Source organism: Tribolium madens, unplaced genomic scaffold (assembly GCF_015345945.1).
Source record: "Tribolium madens isolate multiple individuals breed KSU strain unplaced genomic scaffold, Tmad_KSU_1.1 Scaffold_97;HRSCAF=244;Tcas5.2_LG3a, whole genome shotgun sequence".
NCBI lineage: Eukaryota > Metazoa > Arthropoda > Insecta > Coleoptera > Tenebrionidae > Tribolium > Tribolium madens.
Genome location: NW_025401069.1, coordinates 14,040,794 through 14,058,115, shown reverse-complemented (window position 1 = coordinate 14,058,115; position 17,322 = coordinate 14,040,794). Strand labels below are relative to the sequence as shown.

At 30.1% G+C, this 17,322-nt stretch overlaps 1 protein-coding gene across 6 annotated transcripts in view; it reads left to right on the top strand.

Annotated features, from left to right (window-relative positions):
* Positions 1–17,322, top strand: part of LOC123015051 (serine/threonine-protein phosphatase 2B catalytic subunit 2) — an 82,410-nt gene that overhangs the window by 43,877 nt on the left and 21,211 nt on the right. For all 6 annotated transcript variants that reach the window (XM_044414484.1, XM_044414483.1, XM_044414488.1 and 3 more), the window contains exons 3-5: positions 8,296–8,420; positions 11,022–11,133; positions 13,193–13,338. In XM_044414484.1, coding sequence (XP_044270419.1) covers positions 8,296–8,420; positions 11,022–11,133; positions 13,193–13,338 — 383 coding nt within the window. The remainder of the gene's footprint in view (positions 1–8,295; positions 8,421–11,021; positions 11,134–13,192; positions 13,339–17,322) is intronic.

Below are 17,322 nucleotides of genomic sequence, written 5' to 3'. Positions count from 1 at the left end.
GTGATTTTTCGTTAAAGAAATTTTACGAAAAAAATTAGTTTTTGGCGTAAAAACTTATTTAAACGCTCGAAAAAAATACAAGGACATCATTTTTGYTCTAATTTGGTGATTTTCTTTGGTTTGTTTTTGAAATTCAACATTTTTCTGACAATGAGTAAGCAATGTTTTTTTCAGAAATAAATTTGAACTGTGAATATTTTTGACACATTTTTGAATCTGAAAAGGGCATTTTGCAATCTAACTGAAGTGGTAAATAGTTATTTTTGTCAATTTTTTTTGTCGTTTCTTTGAAATTGCAAACCAAGAGATCACGTAAACATGACATATCAGTGTGGACACGTTAGATTTAGTCTTCCGCGATCCTAGCTTAGTTGAGCGAACTAAAAGGAAACGGATTAGGACCCTCAACTCGGTGAATTCCGAACGAAATTCCATCGAAGTAACGTGCAAAGCACCGACCCGAAAATCAAATTCATAATTTATCAACACGTAAATTTTCATAAAAGCCATGACGAGAACACAGTTTGTAATTCTATTTGCTTTAGAAAATCCTGCAATTCCGCTTTAAACTCGTACGTGTGTATCTTTGCTAGTAATTTAAATTAGTCACGAGTACATCAGAGGAATTACTTAACTGATTCCAAGTTTGATGTTTGCACATTTGACAATAATAATGCAAAGCTAAAATCTTATTTGAAGCGAATGTTCCGGAGTTTCATCAATTAATCGGAATCCTCCGGGCCGTTTCCGGAGCATTTATCACACCAACAACTGCTCAAGTCGCGTGCAATCGCTGTACTTTTCATGGGAGCACACGACACGACACACCACTTTGCCCATTTCAGACCACACCATTATTAAACTACATCCTGTTAACAATTTTTCACTTATAACAAGACCAAATTTACCTCACATCGAAAATAGTCGACAAATTTCAACCTATTTCAAGGAAAATAAGCCAGAAATTGGCGAAAAGTGTGTTTCACCTTGTCATTTCTTAAACTACTGGGTGTTTCACACAAAAATCTAAATATTGAGAGCCCAGTTTTTGATGTTTAATCCAGAAAAGAAATGTAATTTAATTATTACATTTAATGAAGCAAAATTGGCCAAAAACGTTTTAGGTTAGACTTAGGCGCTTTTTTGCCATACATCACGTGACTATAATATCTCTCTCTTTATTAGAGTGAAATGCTACATTAGTTTTGAATTTGAGAAAAAATCGGTTATTCACTGGAATTTCTGATCAAAGTAACCTTATTTTAAAATTAAGTTGGCAACATTGCTATTACATTTGTAACAAAGTTTCAATTTCAATTTCATTTTGAACTTAAAATAGGTAGGTACTCTTCTTTTGTTGTAACTCATATTTTGCTAAACTGAACTAAAAAATTACCAAATTGGGTCAAAAATGACATTATATTTGCCTTTTTAGAGCGTTTTTGGACCAAAGACGCAAAAATAGTATTATCATCTTCCTTTTCATGCGTTTAGATACGTTTCATAGCTAAAAACTGGGTTTTTAGGTTCGAAAAAACGCTAAATTAAGTCAAAAATGACACTGTTTTCAGTCAGAAACAAATTATTTCGGAAAATTTCTGCAGAAATAAGCCAAAACATCAGAAAATTTGGCCAAAGTTTAAATTATTTGTCTTTTTCAAGCGTTTTTTAGTCAAAATCGCAATTATTTCAGCAAACAAGGCCGAAAATGATGTTCTGTTGCCCTTTTTAGACATATGAAAACACTTTCAAGCTAAAAGCTTAGTTTTTTCGCAGTAATTTTCATAACTCGGTTCAAAAATTACCAACCAAAGTCCGAGAATGACATTATGTTTGCTAAAAACTCTCATTTATTCGTAAAATTTTATTTAAGCAGACAAACTAAACCAAAAACGACATAATTTTTACATTTTTCAAGTGTTTTTGTTCATTTGTCGTTCAGAAACGCAATTATTTCGTCAAAAATAAACCGAAAAATCACCAAACTATACCAAAAATAGTGTCCTTGTAGTCTTTTCTGAGCGTTTAAATAAATTTTTAGGCTAAAAACTCAGTTTTTTCGTGAAATTCCTTTAAACCCGAAAAATCAGCAACTGTCTCCGAAAAAGACACTATTTTTGAATTTTTTGAGCGTTTTTGTATTTTTTTTTTTTTTTTTGGCTAAAAACGCATTTTTGCAATGTTTTCGCAAAAATAAAACGCAATATCACTAAATTTTAAGACTTTTCAGTTTGACGACATTATTATTCAATGTTCCCAACTTAATTTGAAAGGCACTTTGAGTAGAAAACCAAACCAAATAAAGCACTATCAATTTTTCTATAAAGATTTAAAAATTATGTAAATTTTGGTGATTTTTTCAAGGAAATTTCCCGAAATAATTGCGTTTCTAACTGAAAAAAAACGCTCCAAAAATAGTGTCAGTTTTGACCTAATTTAGTGTTTTTTCGGCCCGATTTAAAAAAATATCGCAAAAAAGCCGACTTTTTAACTAAAAAACGTATTTAAACGCTCGAAAAGGAGAACAATAACACCATTTTCGACTAAATTTGGTGATTTTTCGGTTTATTTTTAAGAAAACTTTGCAAAAAGTGGCTTTTAGGCCGAAAAACACACAAAAATATTGTAAAAAGGCAAAAATAATGTCATTTTCAGGGACAATTGCTGACTTTTCAGTCCGGTTTAAAGAAATATTGCAAAACAACTGAGTTATTGGCCTAAAACTTTATAAAACGTTCGGAAAACGCTACAAGAACACCATTTTTGAGCTAGTTTGGTGATTTTTCGGCTTATTTTTAACGAAATAATTGCGTTTCTGACAAACGAATAAAAACACTAGAAAAATGCAAAAATTATGTTGTAACCTTGGAAAAATTGCATTTTTGTCGAAAAAAGTATCAAAAGCTATTGGCAACACTGAATTGGTAATTTTTCTAATTTGTTATACCAGAATGTTTCAAGTCAAGGTTGCCAAACTAAAATTTTAATTTAACGCCAACTTATGGATAGTGGAGTAAAATTTCCTGTATTTTCATTTCAATTTCATTTTATTATTGTTTGAATTGGCAAAACTGAACTAAAAATGCATAAAAGAGAAATTTAAAATAGTTGCTTTGAACAGGTTAGACTTGAGCGCTCTCTTGCCATACGTCACGTGACTGCAATATCTCTATCTTTGTTAAGCAACGGTATTTCTTATATCTACTTTCTTTATTAAATCTAAATTCTAAATTTATTTTGTGTCAATATCATTTACATTGACAAACATACAAATGAAATGAAATATTATTAGAATAATATGAAAAAAAGTAATAATTTCCAGTTTTTCTCAAAATATACATTGTAAGCACAAAAAAACTTAATTAACATAACATCCATTAGCCTCTCATTCAAACGTCACCCATGATAAGTTGTTTATTTGCAATTTATTACGATAAGAAATGACGTTTTATCTACGTAACACAAAAAACATTACTTGTAGAACTTGGCTTTGACATTATATCAATTCCAAACATTATAAAATAAATACTTTATATCTCGAGAATCACAACAAAACTCAACATTTTATGCGATTTATTCACAGGTGATAATTAAAAGAAACGACCTTTGATTCAACTTTTCTTAAAAAAAAAAAACATGAAATATAATTTTCTTGACATAATAATCATCCAGTAAAACACTAATTAGGCTTGTATGTTATTTGAACTCACAAAATGTTTAATTCATACATTACGTTAATTAAAACAAAATTTCATTTAAATAAATTCATTGTGGAAAAAAAACGCAATTAATTTAAAACTTAAAAAAACATTGACTAGACTATAAAATTGTGACATTTGAATTTGACAGTCAGTGTTACCAAATTGACATTTTAGTCATTCGTGGCCCACTTGAGGACACAATTCTCTCTCTAAATTATTCAGTGTTGCCACTTGGATCAAAACCAGGCTGAAAAATATTGACAAACTCAAGTTGGGGTTCCTCTAAGGAGCCATAAGCAAGAAAAAAGTTTTGGGTGTGTTTCTCGGGAATTTTATTTAGAAATAATAAATAAAAATGAAATTTTACAGAAAAAGAATTTACCAAAATTGAACCAGAATTTTTGCTATATTGTGTTTTTTTCTGCCGACAATAAATCGGCTTCACTCAATTCCTTCCTTGGTCGCTAAGAGTCCTCCAGAATCCAAACAACCGACATCTCTTTCAGCCCACTCAGCGCCACTGAAGTAGCCATTTTCAGGCATTTTCTCTGCTTTTTCAGAGTTTGGACACAAGAATTTCAAGTCGACTGAAATTTCGATAACTTAATCAACTCACTGTCTTAACAAATCACCCGAAACTTTAAATTAATGGACGCTGAATTTGGGGTTAATTAGTTGGGAAAAACGCTAATTGGGTTTGTGGTTTATTTCAGGATATGCCGTAATAACTTTCTTGTCTTAATTTTTCGAAAACGTACAAATTAAGCGAAGATAGTGAAAGTGTAACAAAAATAAAACATTTTTTATTTCCTTTAGTTTTTCTGTAACTAACTTTTTCTCATTTTATTATTAAAATTGATCTTTTCCAATATTTTTTTTCCAAAATACCGACTGATGTTTTAGTTGAGTTCAATTCTGAATTGGATCAAATTTCATGTTTAGAGATGTTTTTGAAGCACGGAAACCTTCAATTAATTAGTTTTCCAAAATTTACAAATAGTATAGTTTTGTAACTGTCTGAAAATTTTGATTTTTTTTTGAAAGATGAAATTTCAAATTTTTTTAATACCATATACAAAAAATATATATTCCGAAGGGGCGTTAATTCCTATAATTCCAAATTAATTCCGAAATTCAACGTAATTTTCAGCCAATAATTCCAAAAAGAATTCTAGTAATTCCAAAGAAAATCCAGTAATTCTATTATTTCGTCGAAATTCCATTGTTTTTAGATTAATTTTGAATCTCTGTAAATAGAACTTACTATCTTTGATAATTCCAAAAATAATTCCAGTAATTTAAAAAAATCCAGTATTTTACAAAAAATTTCGATAAGTAATTTAAAAAAATTCCACCAAAATTCAATTTCAAAAATTTTGTTAATCCATCAGAATTTTATTGTTTTTGGATTAATTCCTTTAATTCTAAATTAATTCTTGTAATTACAATATTTNGATTAATTCCTATAATTCTAAATTAATTCTTGTAATTACAATATTTAATTTCTGTAATTCCAAGGTAATTACGATACTTCTAAGACATTCAACGTAATTTTGTAATTTACAAGTAATTCCGGTAATTCAATTCTACTAATTCTACTAATCTATCGTAATTCCATTGTTTTCAGATTAATTCAATTCCTTTAATTCTAAATTAATTCTTGTAATTACAAGTCATTTCCAACTTAATTTTCATAATTTTATAGCTCTTGTATTTCCAAATTAATTCTAATAGTTCCATGAAATTCAACGAAATTGTCAAAAAATTCTAGTACTTTCAACGTAATTCTCAAAAGAATAAATTATCTCCAATGATTCCAAAAAAATCCAGTAATTTTAATTTCATCGTAATTCCATTGATTTTAGATTAATTTTGAATTAATCTCTTTAAATACAACTTAATTTTTATTATCCTTGATAATTCTAAAAATAATTTCAGTAATTTACAAATAACTCCGATAAATAATTTTAAAATATTCCACCAAAATTAAATTTCAATAATTTTATTAATTTTTGGATTAATTCCTTTAATTCAAAATTAATTCTTCTAATTACAACATAATTTTGTGATTCATAAGTATTTCCGACAATCAAATTCGAGTAATCTATTAATTCAGCGCAATTCCATTGTTTTTAGATTAATTCAATTTCTTTAATTCCTTCTAACTTAATTCCAACTTAATTTTCACAGTTTGATAGCTTTTAAATTATTCGTGTAATTCCAAAGTAATTCTAATAGTTCCATGAAATTCAACGTAATTTTCAAAAAAAAAATTTCAGTGAAATTCAATTTTACTAATTTTATTAATCCATTGTTTTCAGACTAATTCCGACAATTTTAAATTAATTCCTATAGTTTTAAGAAGTTCAACGCAATTTTCAAAAGAATAAATTATCTCCAATAATTCCAAAAAGATTTCTAGTAATTCCAAAAAAAATCCAGTAATTCTATTATTTCATCGTAATTCCATTMTTTTTAAATTAATCTCTGTAAATACAACTTAATTTCTGATTTTATTTTTGATAATTCCAAATTACTGGAATTTCAAAAACATTTTTAGTAATTTCAAAAAAAATCCAATAATTTACAAATCCTTCCGATAAATAATTAAAAATTCCACTAAAATTCAATTTCAATAATCTTATTAATTTATTGTAATTCCATTGTTTTTGGAATAATTCCTTTAATAAATTAGCTCTTGTAATTACAACTTAATTCGAACATAATTTCCGTATTTCCTACTTAATTTTCGTAATATAAAAATAATTTTTGTAATTATAACTTAATTCCAATTTAATTTTGATAATACTGTAACTTTTAAATTATTCGTGTAATTCCAAATTAATTCTAATAGTTCCATGAAGTTCAACGAAATTTTCAAAATTAAAAAAAATTCAGTAATTTCAGAAAAATTTCAGCGAAATTCAATTTTAGTATTTTTATTAATCCATTGTTGTCAGATTAATTCCCATAATTCCCAATTAATTCCTGTGCTTCCAACTTAATTTTCATTATTCTATAATAATTCCTGTAATTTCACATTAATTCCGATAGTTTTAACGCTATTTTATTTACAAAAGAAATTATCTCCGATAATTCTAAATAAATCTTGTAATTCAAGAAAAATTCCATTAATTGACAAATAATTATAGTAATTCCAGACAATCCAAAAATAATTTTAATAATTCCAAGCAATTGCGTAGCTAAAACAAATTTTTGATGAAAGTAATTACTGCAAAAGTTGGTGTAACATTTCTTTTTGAAACCAAATCGGAATCGATGTTCAATCACAGCTTTACTGAAATGCGAACCAACAGAACTGGAAGAATCGCCGGTTTTGAGTATTTCATTGGCTGTCATTCAACTACGACATTTCGCATTGTATTACAAATAAAACGCAATGCAGCAAAATTGCCCCCAACTAATCCCAAATAAAATTCTATTACAATACTTCYAGTTGTMCAAATAAAACTCTAATTTACAAAAATCTCAAACAATTTAAATCAGTCATTTATCACGTCGTTGAGCAAATTTTAAATTTACTACTTTATTGTTTGCGGCTATAAATTTTTATTAAACCGCGAAATGTGGCAACGTCATGCCTAATTTAAATCGCATTAAAATAAAATCAATGCTGGGAGTAATTAAAAAAGCTTTTGATAAAATGATCAGAAATGCCTAATTTCGTTTTAAACTTTTGTGTTTTATAGCTTGGCAAGCCTGTAATTACACATAATCATACGGTTTTCGCTATCTATTTGAAAGATAAAACGGTGTAATTACAAAATATGATTACAAAATGAAAACTTATCGAGTCTTGAGGGGAATTTAACTTTGTTAAATAAAGTTTCGATGGCTGAGAGGTCTAAATTGATTTCTTGTTAGTTTGTTTTAGAAAAATACCAATCCGGTTTTTCAAAAGCGGACTTACCCTACAAAAAATTTAATATTACCCGCCACTGGCGCCTTACATTCATAATTTCTCGTTACCATAGTTACATTACATTTCTATAGCAACAATTCACTTCAATTTTAAATCACCAGCATTTCCATAGCAACTGTACGAATTTGGTCACATGTGCGACTCGTCAAGGGAAAAAAAGGGTGACATTTCAATTTTCTTAAGTGGTTGGAAATAATTAACGGTTTTTCTTTGATTATAAGTCGCTTAGTGAGTTTTCTAGTTTTTTTTCACTTTTACACCACCTAGCCGTAATGTAATTGGCGTTATTGTTTCCATGAGAGCGATGATTAAAATCTATGTTGATTATTTCCTGAAAATTTTAAAATGAAATTGCGTTTAATCACGTAACAGGTCGTGATTGTGCACGGAAGCGATTTTTTTCAGTTTTTCAGGGGGAGTTCATGTGACTTTGCTTAGTCACAAGCTAATTTTGGATGTTGTCTGTTGGCAAGAACCGCTAAACAAACTGTGACTATTGTAATACCCACGTGATTCGGATTAATTGAGATATTTTCATGATTTTCTGAAATATTTGAATTTTATTGATGCAAAACTCGCGATAAAAATCGAATTAATGAAGTTTGTGTTTGTTATATTTGAACCTAACATGTTTATTTTTGTTTGTTTCAGTATGTGGAGATATACATGGTCAATTTTATGACCTTATGAAATTATTTGAAGTAGGGGGACCACCCGCTAGTACAAAGTACCTTTTTCTCGGTGATTATGTTGATAGAGGATATTTTAGTATAGAGGTAAGCATTTTTAAAAGTTTTTCTCAGTGTTACGAAGATTTACATTTCTTTTCCGCTTTGTCTCTTATCTTTATTCTACTAATGGATTTTGGTAGTCACGGCTTCGAAACTTTTCAGACAATTGTTTTTTCAGCGGCTGAAACTGATTTTTCAGCAAAGTGATTGACACCCATGGAAACCAAATTTGTTTCATCTTTTTTCAGACATATTTCATGTTTCATATTCTGACATAATTTTTAAAAAAAATGTGCAAAATTAGTCAAAGTAAAATTTCAATATTTTTACAAAAAATGGCAACACCGCACCGTTTGTAGAACATGACAATTGACTATAAAATTGTGACATTTGACTTTGACAGTCATGATTGTGAAATTTGACAAAAGTCATCCTGAATAATTAGTAGTGCGAACACTGTTTTTACGTTGGCGACATTGATTGTCACATTCAAACGTCACAATTTTATAGTCAATTGTCATTCGTTTCTGACGGGCAATCGCTGGCCTAGCCGTCACGTGGAGCAAGTTGATATCGCCAATAATCTTAATCTTCAGGTGTGTAAAATAACGAGATTTCTAGATTTGAAATCGCAAAACTTTCATCCGATAACTCCAAAGCTTATTTCTCGACCAAACCAATAAAATAAATGACTCTAGACATAAAACGACGACGTAAAATTTCCATTTTACATGAACTAAGGTGGCTCAAATGCAATTTTTAAACGGTTATTGCTTATCCAATAACTTATTTCATACACATTTAGAGAATTTAAACGTTTATTGAAATTGTTATTCCACTGTAAGATCAATAAGGAACAGTTTCAACGATTTTAAAACCACAACCGATTTTATTTCGAGCTATTGTTACAAAATAAAACGATTTTTATTGCTCAACGAGTATATAGACTTGTTTTTGTTTAGATCGTAGTGGCCGGTGACTTTAAAATTAAGTTGGCAACATTGAATGGTGTAGTAGTTGGCCACGAAGTCTTAATTTGGCAACATTGACTGTCAAATTCAAACGTCACAGTTTTATAGTCAATTGTCATTCATTTGCGATGTGAAGCAACCTGATATCACCACCAATTCAATGTTGCCAACTTAATTTCAAATCACAGTTCACTTTGATCAGAAATTAATCACACACATTAATTTATTTCGATTAAAATAAAAAATTGGATTTTTAAAAATGCTAATCAGAGTGGCCTGTCTTTAAAATTAAGTTGGCAACATTGGATAATGTAGAGATAGTTATTGTGATTGTCGTCAAGTGGGCCACGAAATCTTAATTTGGCAACATTCAAACGTCACAATTTTATAGTCAATTGTCACTTGCGACGTAAAGCAACCTGATATCAACAATAATTCAATGTTGCCAATGTTGTGAAAAACTACGTGTTTCAAAATGATTTTCATCTAGTCGCCTATGGAATTTCCATGTAAAATAAATAAAATGCCGCTTTAAAAAAAATATTTGTTAATTTATTTCGATTTTGTTACATGAAAATCATTTTCTTAAAATTGAAAACTGTTTCTGTCTTCATTAGTTTAATTAAAATAAACAAAAATGGATTTTTGAAAATGCGATCAGAGTGGCCTGTCTTTTTGAAATTAAGTTGGCAACGTTGGATAACGTAGAAATGGAGTTATTGTGATTGTCGTCAAGTGGGCCACGAAATCTTAATTTGGCAACATTGAATGTCAAATTCAAACTTCAAACGTCACAATTTTATAGTCAATTGTCATTCATTTGCGACGTAAAGCAATCTAATATTACCAATAATTCAATGTTGCCAACTTAATTTCATGTCACAGTTCACTTTGACCAGGAATTTAGTTGAAAATATTTGCATAAAATATTGCCATTTTGTGAAAAACTACGTGTTTCAAGATGATTTTCATCTAGTCACCTATGGAATTTCCATGTAAAATGAAAAATGCCACTTTAAAAAAATATTTAATTCTTAAATCTGGTTTAGGAAGAGTAGAGCGGCACAGAAAAATTTACATGTAAAGAAATTCCATAGGAGACTAGATGAAACTAACTAAAAAAAATTGGATTTTTGAAAATGCGATCAGAAATTGGCAACATTGGATAACGTAGAGAAGGAGTTATTATGATTGTCAATTGTGCCACGAAATCTTAATTTGGRAACATTGATTGTCAAATTCAAAGTCACAATTTTATAGTCAATTGTCATTTATTTGCGACGGGCAACTGCTGGCCTAGCCGTAACGTGAAGCGATTTGATATCACCAATAACTCAATGTTGCCAACATAAGACACACTTCGATCAAAAAAATTTGCATAAAAAGTAAAAAAACATGTGAAATGGTATAAAATTCGTGCAACAGGGTGTCTGAACTCGGTTGCAAAATCAGTGACAGTTTAATACACAACCTCTCGCATTAAAATCAATAGTAGCGCGTTATCTGACTCCGGATTTCTTAGTCCTGACAGGAGAAAGCCATTTCGGGTCAATACTGAGCTTATCAGCGCAACTAAACTACCATTAGAGGAGAGGAATCAGTGTGTTTTTACTATTTTTAATTCCCTTTTTTGTATGGAAATTTGTAATAATTTCGTAATTCATTTTGTTGGCAGTGCGTGTTGTACCTGTGGGCCCTGAAGCTGTGCTACCCTACGACCTTATTCCTCCTTCGTGGTAACCATGAGTGTCGCCACCTTACAGAATATTTCACTTTTAAACAAGAATGTAAGTAACTTTTTTTCTCTCTACTTATATGTTGTTATTATTATTATATACTTTTTTTCTACTTGAAATAAATTGATTGTGTAATTATCGAAATTGTGATGCTATCATCTAGGAAAATCGCTAATGTGGCGTAGCTGAGGGCCCCCAGTGACTGGAAACTATTCTCCTGTGATGTCCTTTTCCCCCCTAGACGAGTCACACATGTGCGCCGATTTGTATAATTACCATAGAAACGCACTGAATTATGTGGGTAACTATGGTAACACAACCAAAAAATTCAAAATGTCCAGTGGCGGAGGGAAGATTTTTTCAATGTTGCCAAATTACGATTTCTTGGCCTACTTGGACGAAGGAAAGGGCGTCATAATGCGCCATTATAGCACCAAAATTTATTGAATATCAAAGGGAGAATCGCGTATCGGTGCTCAACATCCGTTGAATGTCTTTCACACGGATTCTATATGCGTCCCATTGTATATCGATATTTTATTTAGATTGATGTTGCCTTTCTCAGCTAACGTTGATTTATTGGATTTGCAGTTTTTGTTTGTCCAATTCAAATTTTTATCAAAGAAAGAATAACACTCAAAAGCTACATTAAATATTGTTACTACTTTACTACTTGTACTTACTACTTTGTATTATTTCATTGTTTGTTTTTAGTGCAAGCTTTCCGTCCACTTTTTCATAATAAAATAAGTTGGCCGCACTGAATAATGCATTGTGACGTTTGAATTTGATAGTCAATGTTGCCAAATTAAGTTTTCAGATTTATAGCCTACTTAACATTTATGTTATTCAGTGTTGCCAACTTATTTCAAAGAGCATTTTGATCATTTTTATTGCACCATAATGGGCAAGATGGCCGTTTTAGTGTGTCATAGATTTGGCTTCTTATTTTCTCCTCGTAATAATAGTTCCCAAGTCACTGGATAATTGTGTCACTTCTGTATTACCACGCAACAGTATCGATTATATATTTTTATTTCGTTTCTTTTCCGTTAGAAAAATTAAATTATTTGTACTCGRTTCCGCCACGTTTTCTTTATTTATACGCTATATACATTTTTATAAGGTTTGCTTCCTTTAATCGAATTCGTCTCAGATTCCATAAGAGTCGCGGCATGTGTTTCAGGTGTGTGCAGCATTCATAAATATCAAGAGAAATAGTTTGATTTCAAATGGAAATGTTTATGTAATGTAAAATATTCAATCTATTGGCAACACTGAATTATTGGTAATCRTTCTAGTCTGTGACGGCTGTGCCTATAAAATTGTAACATTASAATTTGACATTCATGGTTGRCAATTTGACAAATACTGGTGGTGACAWTGATTGTCATATTGATACGTCACAATTTTATAGTCAGTTGTCAATGGTTTCCGACGGGCAATCGCTGGCCTAGCCGTCACGTGGAGCAAGTTGATATCGCCAATAATTRAATGTTGCCAACTCAGAAATCTTATTTTTTCAATTGTTTATTTAAGATAAAATATTCAAAACGTGTATACAGATTTGTCYACAAGAAATTACCACCTAGGATTTGAATTTTTAGGAAAATTACGTTTTTCATGTTGTTTGTAACTAGAATGTTCAGGAGTAATTTTGAATGTCCTTGTTGTTGACAGTTGACGTTTTCTATCAACCTGCTGTCAAATATCAATTGAGTTATCTACACAAGCTGACAGGTGACTTAACCTAAATTTTTGACACTAGTTACAATATCTTTTGTTTGTCACTACAAAGCAACCTATTTATGAATATCCCTAAATCCTAGGGAGTAATTTCTTGTTGATACGATATGATACGTGTATGTATGACAATTGAGTTTAAAATTGTGACATTTGAATTTGAAACACAGTCGTGTTTGCCAAATTTGTGCAAACACTGTTTTTTTATGACGTTGGCGACATTGATTGTCACATTAAAACGTCACAATTCTATAGTCAGTTGTCGTTCGTTTCCGAGGGGCAATCGCTGGCCTAGCCGTCACGTGGAGCAAGTTGATATCGCCAATAATTCAATGTTGCCAATTTAATTTTTTTATTCTTGTTTCAGGTAAGATAAAATATTCAGAACGTGTATATGATGCGTGTATGGAGGCTTTCGACTGCCTGCCTCTCGCGGCGCTGATGAACCAACAGTTTCTCTGCGTCCACGGCGGATTATCTCCAGAAATACATAATTTAGATGACATTCGAAAGGTAAGTTGAAAAAAATTGGAAAAATTGGTTTGGTTTGATGCACAAATCCAACAAGTTGGAATTGCGTGTCATGTCAATTATGGAACTTATTAAATATTCATTTCGTTGGTACAGTTGGGATACCGAATTACAAAAAAGCAACTTTGATTTGTGAAACTCTTGTATATTCATATTTAAAGCAGTGTTTTTGTTTTATAATTGGTGAAACTAGAACGCGTCTAAATTAGAATTAATGCTGTTGTAAAGTTGCATAAAATGCGACTTTTTTGTGATGAGTTTATCGACTTTTCGTGCGCATTCTCTATGTATTTAAGTTGAAAGTAACAAATGTGAACCTATTAGCGTAATCATGTTTTATGAGAATCCCTTCTCATCCATTAGAAAATCCATGAAGCGAACAAGGAAATGTTCGATAATTCACTTCGCCAAAGAACAGCCACTTTCGGGGGCTAATTCTCCCGGCGCATCCACCAAATTTCAAATAGGAAAACAGAATTTAAATTGCTGGAGAAAACGTTAGGGCATTTGCTTATTTCATGTTTGCAACACTGCAATTTGACGTAACAAAATTGTGGGTTATGTTAAATAAAAGTGTTGGTTAATTCAGTTGTGCCAATTCAAACAATAATAAAATGAAATGAAAATACAAGAAATTTTACTCTATTATCCTCAAGTTGGCCTCAAACTAAAATTTAGTTTGGCAATCTTGACTCTCAAATTTAAATGTCAAACTTTTATAGGCAATTGATATTCATTTGCGCTGGCTTAGTCGCCACTTGAAACATTCTGATATAACAAATTAGAAAAATTACCAATTCAGTGTTGTCAATAGATTTTTATACTTTTTTCGACAAAAATGCAATTTTTGCAAGGTTACAACTCAATTATTTCGTTAAAAATAAGCCAAAAAATGACCAAACTAGTCCAAAAATGGTGTTCTTGTAACATTTTCCGAACGTTTTATTAAGTTTTTGGCCAAAAACTCAGTTTTTTGCAATATTTCTTTAAACCGGAGTAAAAAATCAAAAATTACACAATTTTTGCCTTTTTACAATATTTTTGTATGTTTTACGGCCAAAAAACGCACCTTTTGCAAAGTTTTCTCAAAAATAAATCGAAAAATCACCAAATTTAGTCGAAAATGGTGGTATTGTTCTCCTTTTCGAGCTTTAAATACGTTTTAGAGCTAAAAACTTAGCTTTTTCGCGATATTTTTCTAAATCGCACCTAAAAAACACTAAATTAGGTCAAAACCCACACTATTTTTAGAGTGTTTTTTTTTAGTCAGAAACGCAATTATTTCGGGAAATTTCCTTGAAAAATCATCAAAATTTAGTTGATTTTTAAATCTTTATAGAAAATTGATAGTATTTTTAAATTGTTAAAATATACACTATCTTAGTTTTCTGCTCAAAGTGGCTTTCAAATTAAGTTGGCAACATTGAATAATAATGCAAAGAAATATGAATATGAGATTTGTTAATTTTCATACACTGTAACGCCAAATAACAAATAAATCTATTGGCAACACTGTATTATCAGTGACATTAGATTGTTTCAAGTGACATTTAAATTTGATACGCAATGTTGCCAAATTAAGATCTGTATTCTACCAAACATTATTCAATGTTGCCAACTTAATTTTAAAATTTGATCAGAAATTCCATTAAATGACAGATTTTTATTCTCAAATTTCTCAACCTTGTCACTCAAACGTAAAACTGTGATTTTTGTTGGCACGTTGGCAACAAACTTGAAATCTTATTTAGTAACCACGTCACAATTTTTAGACAACTGTCATGCATTTTTGACGGCTGGTACCCAATAATTCAGTGTTGCCAATAGTTTTTTTTAAAAAGGCGAGTAACCAAAAATTATCTTAAACGGTAATTGTTTCAGCGGTAAAAATAAATAAATTCCAGAGTTCTCCATTATTTTTCACGTGCGAAAAATATGTTTACTTATTTTTGATTAAAATTCTCGCGTTTTGTTGCAAAAATTCTAAAACACACCCAAATTCCAGTTTTCCAGTTCTGGTCATTCTGGTGTTAATATGAGATTTTTATCATGTTATAGTCCAAGGGTAATGAGAACATACATAATACATTAAACCACACGTTCTCAGATTATTAGAAACTTAACTAGGTTGCGCTTGTACCTGAACCGTGAAATTTATATTAACGAACTTTACGATAAATTGGATATAAACACCACAAACATAAAACAATGTCCCCTAATCAAGACCGGAGAGTGAATGTCTCACACAGGAATTTTTCGTCGTCTCGTTTATATTCAATCACTGACATTATTTTCAGCCCCACTGGCCAATTATCTGAAAATGTGTCACTCACAAACACTCTACCTTCGAAAAAGAAAAATATTCTTTTCTTATACTACAGGGTGTCACACACCTGTTCGTGGTATAGAAACTAACTGTCAAAAAATTTTGACATTTATCTACTTAATGACATCAATGATCTTGTATACAGGGTGTCCCAGCGAGTTGAAAAAGTCCATTAGTGACCTTTCAAGGGTAAAATTTTAAAAAATTGTATAGGACTTTGATAGATACTAATCTAGTGCATCACGTTAAATTATTTTCAACTATACAGCATGTCCCAAAAATAAGTTACGATACAGACTTGTGTTTTTTTAAATGAAACACCATATGTTTCTTATCGTTTTTGGATGTAGCCTTTAAAAACAATGTTTTTATGCTAAACTGTTATTAGTCGATTTTGCTTAGTTTTAGAAATAAGAATTTTTTTTGACGAAAACATGCACTTTTTAAAAATTTATTACACAAAAACTAAGTCACTAGAACAATTTTTTTTTACTTCTGCAAAGAAGAAAGTACAGAACTTAAATCTGTACTAATTTTTGAGTGTTTTGCATTTGTAAAGATTAATAAATTAAGAAGTTTGTTAAAAGTTAAATAACTTAAAAAATTTAAATCTAACACCCTATTTTTCATTTTTGCATCTAATAGATTGATAAATTGTCTATCTAAAAAAAATAAACTTTTAATGTCTAGAATTGATAAATGAATTGTAGCAACAATGATTATCAATATCTGAGCATTGTTGATGATACTATGGCAATTATAGTAATTCCACCACGGATCACTTATCCATTGATTTATTCAGAGATTGTAAAAGTCGTTATAAATACTGAAATTCGAATTATTTTATTGTAAAAATAAAGAATAATGGATTCAGTTTAACACAAATGTGATTATTAAGTGATATTTCTTCCATCTCTTGTGCAACTGTGCACTTTTTGGCTACTGAAACAATAGTAATTATTTTTTTTAATGTTTAACGTTAAATATCTTTTTAGTTATTGATTATAAACACCTAAAAGTAAATAATTTTAGAAAGACAATTTAATAATCGTTTAAATGTATAAACAATAAATATGGTGTTCCATTMAAATTTTTTAAATTATTGAACTTTTAATAAACGCCTTCATTTTTTTATTTTTGCAAATGCAACGCACTAAAAAAATGTTACAACCTTATAGCTTATACCTTCTTCTTTACGGTAGTGAAAAAAAATATTTCTAGATGTGTAATAAATTTTTAAAAAATGCATGTTTTCGTCAAAAAAACCGTCTTATTTTTAAAACTAAGCAAAATGAACCAATGAAAGTTTAGCTTAAAACCATTGTCATAAAAATCTACATCCAAAAACGCTAACAAACATATGGTGTCTCATTTAAAAAAACACAAGTTTGTATTGTAACTTATTTTTGAGACACGCTGTATAGTTGAAAATAATTTTAGGCGATGGATTAGATTAGTATCTAGTCCTTTACAGAGTGCGCCGGAACTCGCGCCCCAGAGAAAATGCCATATAAGGTAAGATACCAGGAACATGGAAAAAATGTTAAAAAAATTATAAAAAAAAATCTATAAAAATTTCGAAGTTATGAGTGTTTAAAGTTTGCACTTTGACTCTATTTATTTCTCTTGGAAAAATATAA